This window comes from Marmota monax, unplaced genomic scaffold, assembly GCF_021218885.2.
Source record: "Marmota monax isolate L192 unplaced genomic scaffold, Marmota_monax_Labrador192_F-V1.1 WCK01_AAM20220418_F8-fsc00001, whole genome shotgun sequence".
NCBI lineage: Eukaryota > Metazoa > Chordata > Mammalia > Rodentia > Sciuridae > Marmota > Marmota monax.
Window position 1 is genome coordinate 33,175,227 of NW_026693777.1, and position 13,520 is coordinate 33,188,746.

Below are 13,520 nucleotides of genomic sequence, written 5' to 3' on the forward strand. Positions count from 1 at the left end.
TCACAGTTGTCTAGAAAACCCACTTGGAACCAATATTCGGCTCCTTAGCTTCTTCATGGCTTCCTTAACATCTTTATTCCTCAGAGTGTAAATCATGGGATTAAGGAAAGGAGTGAAGACAGTAAAAAAGACAGAGATAAATTTATCAATTGGAAAGCTTTCAAAGGGCCAGATATAGATAAAGATTAATGGACCAAAGAACAGAACCACAACAGTAATGTGGGCTGACAGGGTGGAAAGTGCCTTGGACATCCCACCAGAGGCTTGGTGATGAACAGTAGCAAGAATGACAGTGTAAGAAATGAGTAAAAGGAGGAAACAGATAAGTGAGAGCAGACCACTGTTGGTGAGTACGAGGATCTCCAAAACATAGGTGTCTAAGCAGGCAAGTTTAATCACTAGGGGACGGTCACAGAAAAAATTGTCTACCTTATTGGGTCCACAGAAGGGAAGATCAACTGTGAATGCCAGGTGACTGGCTGAGTGCAGGATGCCAATGGCCCAAGAGACTCCCACCAGAACAGTGCAGACCCTTCGGCTCATGATGGCCAGGTAGTGCAGAGGTCTGCATATAGCAATATATCTATCATAAGCCATGGCAACAAGAAGCACCATTTCACTGCCCCCAAAAACATGCAAGAAAAATATTTGTGACATGCATCCCTGGAAAGTGATGGTCTTACGTTCACTGAGGAAGTCTGCAATCATCTTGGGAGTAGCAAATGTAGCCTGACACACATCAATGAAGGAGAGATTGCTGAGAAGAAAGTACATTGGAGAATGTAAGCGAGAGTCTGTAATTACTGTGAGGATGATAAGGATGTTTCCCAACACTGCAGCCCCATAAAACACAGAGAAGACTATAAAAAGGACAAGTTGGAGTTCCTGAGAGCTGGACAGGCCCAACAAAATGAATTCAGTAACCACTGACTTATTGCTCCATCCATTAACTAAGTCTGGGTTGTTGGAGTTATCTAGAAGAAAAGAAAACAATAATTAATAAGGATAAGCCTCTTGCTACTTATCAAGAGAAATAGAAGATTTGATTCTAATAAATATAAAAATAATATTGTGAGGCTAAAAGACACTGTGTATTCACATTATTGTTAGAAATTGATATTTTATATGAATTATTCTTTATTTTTTTCATTATGGATTGGAATGATAGACAGGTAGCCAGAATTATCTAACAAATAAGTCTATGGGGAAGTAGGGAAGTTGAGATATACCAGGATTTGCAAATGTATTCTAATTATGTTTTTGTAAAAATATACAAAATTCTCAACACCACTTTGAAAGTCACACTTACTTTACTTACACATTCAGATTTTGAATAGTTGAAAATAAGTCTAGTGCCTTCTATAAAGTCTTGGAGAAAGAGAAAATCTAGGCTAAGTATAAGGAGATGGAAGTCATCCCAGTTACTTCAGTAAATGTTATCCGAGAAAAGAATCGAATGTAGCCATGTATTTGAGCATCTGCAGTAATAAGATCAGGAAGAAATTTTAATTTTTAACAAGCTAAATTGGTGTGAGAGACAACATTCACCTTTCTGTGTTAAAATATTTTGAAGTTTACAATAGTGAGTTAGACAATTTAGTATACATTATTTTTAATCAAAAATGGTTGCTTTAGTATCACAGTCATATCTTTTTGATTCTCAAAATGATTTACATTTTGTCTAAGTTGAATTTAATATTCTTTAATTGATCAGACATCTGCTCCTCAAAAATAGGACTAAATGCAATTTTAGTGAGCATGACATATTTGCTAATTAAATTTAATTTAAGTTACTTTGCTAATGATTTTATGAGGTAATCTATATATAATGTTATTTCAATAACAAAATTGCTTCCCCAAACTTATTGAATAGTATCACTGATGTAATTAATTTATTCAACAAATAAATATAGATTCTCTCCTCTGAACCATGCACTCTTAAAAACTCTAAGACAAAGCAAGGGCAAAAAATGAAATAGAAAACTATCACATCTTTATATAGCTTATATTTTAATAATAGCACTGGCAGAGAACATTAAAAATAAATAAGTAAAATAGTATTATATCAATTAATGATAAGCACTAAGGAAACAATCAAGGAGAACAAATGAATATGGACTATACCCAGATTGTCAGAAAACACCTCATTAAGATGTCACACTTCAGACCAAGGACAATGTGATATGAGCCTTGAAGAAATCTACTGCAGACAAACAGAGAAGAAAGCATGTTCAATAATTCATCTATGTGAAATTGGCAGTATTTTGGAAGACTATTATAAATGAATTAAGTGGAAATTTAACTTTTAACCTTACTATAAACTGAATGGAAAAATTGAGCTTTTTGAAAAATATTCTCCCTCATAGGTTTAAATATGTTTATAATTTTAAGAAGCTATAAATTTAGTTTTGAAATGAAAAAGCACCCTAAAATCTAGACTGCCAGTTTTTAAGAATGAAATGTAGGTATAAGATTGCTTTCCAAATTTTGTATACCCCCACCCCCACCACACACAAACACATAGATATGTACATATATATGTATGTATCAATATATACAATTTGAAAACAATTTTATATTTTCATATAAATGCATAATGTTATTCTTACCATTTAAAATAAAATTGAAACAATCTGTTATCCAGGAAATGTCTTTTGAAATTAAATTTTATGACTAGATGTCAGAAGTGGGAAAGAGCTACCTGTCAAAGTTTAGAGTCATACTTGAGAGTTAGTTGGTATAGATTATTAGTTCATTCAAATATTGAGACCATGAAAATTATAAAAATCAATTAAGATTTTGGTATTATAGTATCAATTGTACCCTCTAAAATATTTCCCTGTACTGAAGTTTTGTGTATGTAATACCTAATAATAATTGGCAAAATAACATATGTATTAAACCAAAATTTTCTGATATAAAACTATTCTACTTTGTCTACAATTATTATAATTTAATTGACTTCCATTAGTTCTACAAGTGTAGGAAGAATTTCTCTAAAACCACTCCAAATGTATTTTTTTTCATAGTAAGCAATAATTATGTTTGTTATTCACATTTTCATTATCATCCAACATGGAAAGACTTTGAAAATTTCCACAAGATGCCGTTATATATTCAGATGAGAAGATCTGAGTCTGCCAAGCATGGTTGCACACACCTGTAATCTCAGGCACTGGGGAAGTTTAGTTGGGAAGGTCACAATTTCCAAGAAGAGTCTCAGCAACTTCATGAGACCCTGTCTCAAAATAAAATTAAATAAGGACAGAAGTTGTAGCTCAGTGGTGAAGCTCTCCTGGGTTCAATTCACAGTATCCCACTCTCCCAAAAAGGAAGATCTTATTTAGCTTCATTTACTCTTTGTGATCATGTTTGTTCATTCATTCTAATTATTGACATCTGCATACTTAAGCACCAGGTCATCAGTATGAGATATAACAGAGATATAATGATGATTGAAACAGATGGGATTCATAACCTCATGAAATTCACCACATTTCTCTGCAATTTTATTTTCTTGTTTGTGAAAACATGCATTTGAAAGAACTGTGTAAACTGTACAATGATAAATACTAGTTATGTTCATATAATACTCTAGTTGAAAATTACATAATAAAGTATTATTTTCAAACATGCAAAGCTAATCTGAGTGGGAAAACATCCAATTTGGAGAATATTAATGATCTATGAGATTTTTTAAAAATATTAAAATGTAATATTATGATGAAATTATTTTTCTTTAATAAATCTATAATTTATTGAAACAACAGAAAGCAAATCTGAGAAAAAAGAGAAGTAGATGCTGAAGAGAGGCCTGGTGGGGCTCTTCACAGTTCTCTCTGTATTCACCTGTTGTTACCTCCTGTCATTAGAATTCTTTAAACTGAAAAAGACAAAAAGAAAGTGTAGTAAATTGAAGTCCGAATTATATTCCAAATGGCTATCACCATGAAAGAAAGGAGGACCTCCTTTGATGCTTCATTATCAAATGTACTTCAGATTTCAAGTGCAGAGTTAGTGTCCTGTCTTAGACATCAGAGTAACTTAGGATAATCTTCCTTTGGTCTCTGACTTCAGAAAGTAGTTGCAGGTCTCTATGTAAGCTAGATACAAACTGAATGTGAAACCACCAGCCTTCCATTTAAAGAATTATGACATTCAAATACAATACTTTCTGGACTCAAAAATTAGCTTGGCTAATGAGGAGGTTCAATGAAAAGTATTCAAGTCAGCGGAAAGAAAGTAATCTAATTGTGTAAGCTTCTCCTTTGCGCCAAATTCTACGTTGTTCAGCTCAGATGGACAAATGCAATGATTGAAAGGTCTTGGTGATAGCGATGTATGTCAGACATGAAAAGAGTCAATGCAAGACATAGAAGAAAGCAAAGACATTTTGGTCATAAATATAACCATATTTATAGGAGGAAATTTTTTTCTTGTTGTTAAATGAAAGTAGATAGAAGCCTTCAGGTATAAGTTAATTGTCTTGCAGTGATATGGGGTTAACAATTACATAAATTATGTGTATTTTTAATGCAAGATAATACAAAGTAATAGAAGCTAGAAAATGTCCTCAATGAGAAAAAGTCAAATTAAAGCATTCTATATTTATTAAATGTTGGAAGAAACGAGCCTCTGCTAATTGGAATTATAACTGCCAGTATTTTGTTAGTCAACTACATTCAAAGCACTGTGCTAAACACTTCATGTATTATCTTATTTATCTTACAATCCTATACAGAAGGTATTATTATCAGCTTAACTTTTCAGTAGAAGAAGCCATATCTTAGCAGCATAGTTAGTGTCACAGGGCACACTGCTAGTCAAAGGGGGTTTGCATAATCAACTAATCATATATTTCACCACTATGTATTGTTAACTAAAAACTTCTTGACTGTGAACTTGTATCCTAGGAAGTTTACCTGGGCCTGCTATTTTATCCCATTCTATTCTCTACCATCATCTCTATTTTTTCTGCACCATATATCAACACTTTCCCCTTATCTACCTACCTCAATGCATCATTTTGGTTAACATAAACAATAATTAAACATAGTTTGATATTTTGTTTCAGATTTCATAATCTCATATACAAAGTCCAAGTTTACATGCTAAGAACCAAGGTTATTTTGACTCTAGTAATAACTTCAGCCCAGAACCCCTTTTAACTCTCTGAATGGTAACAACTGTATTTTGTCTTTCAATGTGATTACATGCTACATACCAGTTTTTAGATATGCCCCAGGGTAACAATAAGCAGGAAAAGCTTCCGAAACCCATTTTTCTTACATGAGTCACAAACATAAATACCCATAAACAAGTATTTAAATACTATGCCACACACCCCAAAATCTCAGACAACCAATCCCATGGATTACAACAGACAATTAAAGAACTTTCTTTGTGAAGTTAAGTCATCTTGCTATGGGAGTTATTAACATCATTTGGGTTGTTTTTTCCAAAAACAAGAGGATGAGAATTTTGAAACTGTTCACCTATAATTGCAAGAGAAGACATATATCACAAGGGAGAAATGTAGTGGCCCAGAAGTGTACATCCTCTATGTTTACCTCATTTAACAATCTGCCTCCCTCCTTCACTATCAGCCCACATGTCTAGAGACTAAAGGAACCTAATCAGAAGTATAAATATGGCAGTAGACTTTTAAAAAAAAACAAGAATTTTATTTTCTCTATTCCTTTACTTATTTTTTTTTCTTTCATGGAGGCATATATGATAATAGTTTTCAAACTCCATACATCACAGTATTCTACCTCTAAAACTACAATATTTTAATTGTCATTGCTCACTATACAACAGAATCAGAAAGAAAGTTTTGTTTGCCCTAAGGAGGTAGACAACTCAGATATAGGCATAGCCTACCTCTGGAAATTGTGGAAAGATACATTATCAGAGCTGTATAAGGACTTCAGAGCTCTGCAGAGAAGAGTAGTACATGGAAAATACAAAGCTGAGACACAGCGAAAGTGAGTGCTCAGGAAACTGGATGAACCTCATAGAGGAGCAAGGCCTGTCCAGGTTCCAGACCAACTTTCTTCCTGAATCTTCTGTGAAATGTTTCCAGACATCCTAATTCTTATTTTCCAAACCTAGTCCTCCTTAGTAGGCCCTGTTCCAGACAATGGTTTTCTGTTGACCTAGAGATTTCAGCCAGGAACATCAATCCTTCCACCCAAACCTGCTGTTAATTGTCTTGCAGTGATATGGGGTTAACAATTACATAAATTATATGTATTTTTGATGCAAGATAATATGAAGTAATAGAAACTAGAAAAGGTCCTCAATGAGAAAAAAATGAAATTAAAGCATTTTAATTCCTGCAAAAATTCCTAATTCATCAAATCCTTTCATTGTATTGTCTAAACCATTGGGATCTTTCTCCTTATATATTTCAAAGGCCTTCTAATCATCTCTAATTATCTCAATCTTCTGCCACTGACTTTCTGTCCAATTGATGCATCTAATAATCTTCAAAATGAAATAAATCAGAACAAGTCCAACAGCTCAATAGTGATGAACACGGCCCCATACTCCAGTCTCCTCCTGAAACTTGCCATTTTCATTGCATTCATTTGCTCTGCTCTCACTGAATTCCAGCTTTTCTTTCCTGGAAACCACTGCTGTGCACTTCGGGGAGTTTATCCTCCTCTTTTCTCTACCTGAATACTTTTTCCTCTGGCTCCTCACATGCTCCCTTTCTGATTTTTCAGGAACGTGATGAGATGTTCATTACACACAGAGGGTTTTGGTGTTTATTTTTTTAATGGTTTCCATTGTGACATTTACATGCATACATACAAAGTACTTTGATTATTTACTCCCTTCCTATTATCCTCTCTTACCTTCCCTCTCCCAGACTCTTAGCCCCCTTATTCTTTCTTAATAGTCCCCTTCTACTTTTTTACTGTCTTTTTCCCGCTTGATTTCACATGTGAGAGAAAACGTGATATTGCCTTTTTCACTTTATATCATGTTCTCCAGTTCCATCCATTTCCCAGCAGGAGACATGATTTAATTCTTCTTCATGACTGAATAATACTCAATTGTAAATATATGCCAGATTTTCTTTATTCATTCATCTATTGATGGGGACCTGCCTGATTTCATATCTTAGTTATTGTGAACAGTGCCTCAATCAGCATGGGTGTGCAGGTATCACTTTTGTATGCTGATTTCATTTCCTTTGGATAGATGCCAGCAGTGAAATAACTGCATTATATGGCATCTCTATATTAGTTTTTGGAAGAACCTCTATATTTTTCTCTATAGAGTACTAATTTACATTCCCACCAAAAGTGAATAAGAATTCTTTTTTTCCACATGATCACCAACATTTATTATTTTTATGTTTATAGTAACCATTGTAACTAGAATACTGTGTCATCTCTGTGGTTCTGACTTGCATTTCCTTGATGGCACATATTTTCTTTCAAGTTTGAAGTAATTGGTATCACATTTAAGAAACCATTGCCTATACAAAGTCTGTGAAAACATTCTCCAATATCTTCCAAGAGCTTTATTTTTTCCAACTTACATAAAGTAAATATTATTTTAAATTAATTTAATGAATTGCATGCAGTTAGAACCAAATTGTTAATTTAATGTAGAAATGAAGTTGATCACACACCATAATTTTATCCCTTCTTTGCAAAAATCTGGTGACTCTGTGTGCTTTTTGTTGCCAGAATCTCTAGTAAGTTCCATTAGCATATTTCTATTTTCTTAACCAATACCAAAAAATCTTAATATTTAATCTTAACATTAGAAATCTTGAAAAAATGATAATATATATTTTCCTTCAAGATTTCCTTGTATAGTCTGTCTTTTTGCATTTTTATGTAGGTGTTAATAACAATTTGCTTAAGGTAGTATGAGGATTTTGATTGAGATTGCATTGTCTATTGATCAATTTAGGAAAAAATAGTCATTATTAACATTGTTAAATGCACTAATTTTAATAGTTTACAATATTATATATATATATATATATATATATATATATATACACACACACATTGTACTTTCTAATATTATCTAGTTTTATATATTCTATTTCTATTTTTGCCTCACGAAATCCCCTAGAATCTTCAGCACACTGAATAGGAATGGAGGTAACAGTGTATCCTTGTCTCAGTCTCAATCACGGGACATATTTTCATAGTAATATTAATGAAGGCTATTTGTAGATATTTTATATCAGCCTTCAAATAAGGCTAGTCTTTATCTGAAAAGGTTCTCCTTTTCCTCTGCCAACAAGTAGAGCAGCCAAAAGCTACAATCCAACTTGCTATATATAAGTTAATTTTCATTTTGGCAAGAGTACATGTACCCTGGTTTTCTCCCCTCGTGTAGAGTACAGGCTTCCATATCTTTTTAAGGAGAGTTTATGTATTCACATGGCCTCTCACACTGGCAAATCCCGAAAAAAATTCTGTCCCTGAAGTCTCATGAGTTCTAAATGTTAACTCTGTATTTCCAAGAAACCATCAAATCTCCTTAGTTTGGTGTCTGAGAAAATTTGCCATGCAGAGCCCAGATCTGCCATGGAAACAATCAACAAATGCCCCAAAGAGAAAAGCACAGGCTGCCAGCTCACCACGCCAAGGTCCTTAACTATGGGGAAACAAAACCCATGCTTTCCCTCTTGCTTCCATAATAATCCCATGTCTTTCAATAGGTGCTTATGACATCTTGTTTGTCTTTTTTTTTCCAGAACCATAGGCCTATCATAAGCCTTATTATTCTAAATGGAAGAATAAATATCATTTTGATACTAAACCTGTATCTTCATGAATCTATAATTATTTTTAAGGTCAATAAGTATCTTTGTTTACAATTTCCTCATCAACATTTATTCATTTTGTCATATTATCCATAGTGTGTTATTTCCAATTAGGAATAAAGAATTTATGATAAATTTATTTGGATCCAGTTTTTTTTCTGAAGTAGTACAAGATTAATGCATAAAATTTATTTTTACATCCTTTTATTTATATGCTATCAAGATATATATATTTAAAGTGGATTACTAGTTGACAATATATAGCTGAGCAATGTTCTTTTAGCCAGTCAATTAATCTCTGTTTTAACTGGTGTATTTACCATTGCCACTTAATAGGATATTCAATCTATCTGGGATATTCAGTCTATCTACCTTCTTGATCTTCATGTTTTATTTGTCTCATTTGTTTTTTGTTTCTCCTGTGGACTGAGTCTTTGTTAAATAAGTATTTAAATTCTAATCTTGAGTTTTTAGTTATCTTTGGTTTTTATTAGCTCGTATGTTTAGTAGTTGTCCTATGGTTTGCAAAGTACAACTTTAACTTTTAATACTCTACACATAATAGTATAAATAATCATTTTTATATTTGTATTATATATTAATATGTTATACATAATAATCATTATATTATTAAAAAATACAAAATGGTGTAGTCTATAATATATGAAATAATAATCTATAAAATCATAATCTGTATTATGTCATTAATATGATTATTGATTATATATTATATATTATGCCATTATTACTAGCAGATTACATTTATATCATATAATATGATTACTAAATAATCATATATATATTATTAAAATATTACATTAATAATATATAATAGTATATATTAATAAATGGTAATATATATTGGGTACATATATACGTATTATATAATAGTATGTTATATTTTAAAACCATTGTAATACATAATATACAATGATTAGTACATTATTACATATTTCATTATGACATTATATTATTGAACATGCAATATTATTTTATGTAATATTTTATATTCTGTCATATAATATGGTGAGGTCCTTATAATGATACATTTTTTTCTCCTCCCTTTTTTCTATATTTTAAATATATTTTATATATAAATGCATATGAACTTCATATTATGAAGCGTGCAAGGAATACAGATTTTATTTAAAAAATGAAGAGTACAAAAGTAGCAGGTAAACAATGTATGTGTCCCCAGATCCAGAAGGCACAAGAATAAAGAGCACTGATGTCAAGAACAGGAGAAGATAGAGGTCCCAGCTCATGGAGAGAGAATTTTCCCTTCATTGGTCTTTTTACGCTACCTGGATATCTTCCTACATTGGTGAGGACAGATCTTCCTCATTCTGTCTACTGACTCACAGGTAATCTCTTCTGGAGACACCCTCACAGGCACAAATGTAATGTTTAGCCATCTCGATGGGCAACTTTCAACCCAGTCAAGGTGAAACATAAAATCATAAGACTATAACAGGACTATTTTTTACCTCAGAACTCCAGAAAAAAACAACTCTGCTAACACCGTGCAATTATACTTCCAGCTTCCAGAATTATAGGATAATAAGTTTCTGTTGTTTTAAGCCACCCATTTTGTGGAAGTTTGTTATGGCAGTCCTAGAAACCAATGTACTGCACAAATATTGAAATCCAAATTGATGCTAATAAATGAACACTGCAAAATTCTAACTTTAAAGCTATACATTTTAATACAATGGAAGGGAAAACAGTCAGAGGGAGTGTGTACATGCATCATGAATGTAGTTCAGTTGATAGCAGAAATGGCAAAATCCTTTCTGCACAGAATTGATTACCCGTTTAGACGTCTACAGAACTACTTGTTCAAAAGTAAGAGTACTACAACTATTTGTGTAGTGTTTTCTACTCTGTTAGTGTTATTTCAATTACGTCTTCTTGCCTCTTGTAGTTCCTATGAAATAGTTATTAACTACTTAATCTTTTATATGACTGCAAAGAATCAAGCAGTGAAATAAATTTGTATAGTCAATGCCTTTCATGAGCAGGAAATAGGGGAAAAAAACACTACCATCAATTTTATGACTGCTTTCATGTTTATTGTATATGCAAGAATATTTTCAGCACCGTACAAAATATACAACAGAAAGTCCAGTTTAAAAGATCATTACCATATTTGGCATTGTATAAATGAAGTTGTCCAAAATTCCAAAGTTATAGTTTGATGGTTCAACAAGCCTTTGTCGCTATATTAAAATTCTGCTTGCAATGACGTTTAGCATAAAGAGTTAATACCTATGCACATAACCACTTAGAATATAAATAAAATATTGAGTTTGGAGTTATCACAATTGCAGGCTTTCTGTGTTTTGATAAACAGTTCCATTTTCCATTGTTAAAATGCACTTAATAGGATCCAAATTCTTTTTTTAATGAAAATTTCAGTGGAAGAATAAATAGGAAATTTGTTAGCTAAGAAATCAAACAATACTTGATAGATGCTTTTCATCTTTATTATTAGATGCACATCAATTTTATTTTCCTTCTATTTTTAAAGAAATATGTAAGAATAGATTTGGTTCTGTATTGCAAATAATCAGTGTTACTTTGTGCATTTGTATGTTTTAGATACAAATGGAGTTAAATTTTTATTTGAATTTATATATTTAACATTTGCCATATTTGTAAATAACTTCAAATGTTTACAACATTCTGTGAATAATATAGAATTCCTTATAACCAATTTATCCTATTATAAAAACAAGTAGACAATTTATCCTATTATAAAAACAAGAGACACACATGTTGGTAATGGCAACAACTACCTAGAAAATGTTTTATAATAAGTAGAAACATAAAAAATAATGTACAAGAAAACAAAAATTTTATGGTAATAAAGCAGTAAAGATATTATAAGTAACCAAATATGTAAGTAGGTTATAAATAACCAAAATAGTCAATGTACAAGAAAAGTGAGCTTCTTATTGTAAAATAGGGCATTTTTTTCTACCATAAAAATATATGTGATAATGTTATAAATACACTGAAAAAAGATGTCAGGAATCCAATTATTTTTGATTCTGAGGTATAAAAATATTTGTTTAATTGAAAAAAAGTTACTAGTTTAGTAACATAAATACTTAATACATATTAGAATATCAAAATTCCTTACAAAATATTTTAAAAATGTTAGCAAATATTTTCAAGACAATTTATACTTGAGAATTATACACAATGAATAAAATAGCTAAAATGATATTTAAATAGAACCAGAAACTGGTTTTAAGTAGTCCTTGCATTTAAGACAAAAGGTCATTTCTATAACTCAGTAACTCATAACACTAACAAAGACAGTTGATATGGTGCTGGGATCCACAGGAAACTCATTCTAATTCAAGATCAGACTCCCTCTTGGAAATCTTAGTTCTTCCAGGAGTTTACATGACGGTTTCTCAACTTCCGCATGGCTGATTTAACATCTTCATTCCTCAGAGAGTAGATGATGGGATTCAACAAGGGTGTACAAACAGTGTAGAAGACAGAAAGGTACTTATCCACTGAAAGTCTGCTAAAAGGCCATATGTAGAAATAAATACAAGGTCCAAAGAAAAGAATTACCACTGTGATGTGGGCAGTTAATGTAGAAAGGGCCTTAGATGACCCACTGGAGGACTGATGCCGGACAGTGATCAAAATGACAGTGTAGGAGATAATTAAAGCCAGAAAACAGCTCAAAGATATCAGGCCACTGTTAGTCAGGGTCATAACTTCCATTCCATATGTATCCATGCAAGCCAGCTTGATCACCAGAGGAAGGTCACAAAAGAAGCTGTCTACCTCATTGGGACCACAGAATGGCAGGTCCACTGTAAAAACTAAATGGCTCACAGAATGAAGAATACCCACTGCCCAGGAAACAGACACAAAAATTATACATAGCCTCTGGTTCATAATTGTATTATAGTGCAGGGGCTTACAAATGGCTACAAATCTGTCATATGCCATAGCTACAAGCAACATCATCTCACTCCCAACAAAACTATGAAGAAGGAATATCTGGGCCATGCACCCCTCAAAGGAGATAGTCTTGCGCTCAAGGAAAAAGTCCACAAGCATCTTGGGGGTGGCAAAGTTTGATTGGCAGATATCAATGAAAGAAAGGTTACTGAGCAGAAAGTACATAGGAGAGTTCAAGTTGGAGTCATAGAAAATGACAATAATAATCATGACATTGCCTAATACTGATGTCACATAGACTGTAGAGAAGATGGCAAAAAAGAAAAGCTGAAGTTCCCAAGAATTAGAAAGTCCCAGAAGCACAAACTCAGACACTATTGATTCATTAGTGTGAGCCATGTATCCAGTCTATAGATACCTAAAGAAAAGGAAATTAGGAAGATATCATTCTGATTGACATAATATACCTAGTCCCTACACAAAATAAATGTTAAACTTTAAAATTAATTTAATTTAATGAAATACATACAAAAGTATCAATGTACTAATATTTAACACTCATGATTGATATGGAAAGTTGGAGGAGTGTGAAAAAGAAAAAGAAGATATACATTTTACAAAATTAAATATCAAATCAGAATCTAAATGTGAGTAATACTCTAATACCATAGATATTAGTAAGATGAATGATATCTAAATGATAGGAAAAGTTTTAGCTCAAATAAAAATTATTAGAAATTTTGAAAGTTTGAATGTTTGAAATTTGCTAGTCAAAAATGAAGGGAAA

At 32.2% G+C, this 13,520-nt stretch overlaps 2 protein-coding genes across 2 annotated transcripts; both read right to left on the reverse strand.

Annotated features, from left to right (window-relative positions):
- On the reverse strand, positions 1-10,218 carry LOC124104745 (olfactory receptor 4K15-like). The gene is made up of 2 exons (XM_046461837.1): positions 10,194-10,218; positions 1-974 (listed from the first exon to the last, which is right to left on the reverse strand). Exons 1-2 carry the CDS (start codon positions 10,216-10,218, stop codon positions 1-3), a joined length of 999 nt encoding a protein of 332 aa, XP_046317793.1.
- Positions 10,219-12,196: 1,978 nt separating this feature from the next.
- Positions 12,197-13,132, reverse strand: LOC124104609 (olfactory receptor 4K1). Its single transcript, XM_046461636.1, has one exon. The coding sequence runs from the start codon at positions 13,130-13,132 to the stop codon at positions 12,197-12,199; it is 936 nt and encodes a 311-aa protein (XP_046317592.1).
- Positions 13,133-13,520: the final 388 nt, after the last annotated feature.

Coding starts and splice junctions, on each gene's coding strand:
- LOC124104745 (XM_046461837.1), bottom strand. CDS start 10,218: ATGGCTAAACATTACATTTGTGCCT. Junction 975..10,193: donor TAAACATTACATTTGTGCCT/GTGAGGGTGTCT, acceptor CTTTTCTTCTAG/ATAACTCCAACAACCCAGAC.
- LOC124104609 (XM_046461636.1), bottom strand. CDS start 13,132: ATGGCTCACACTAATGAATCAATAGTGTCTGAGTTTGTGCTTCTGGGA.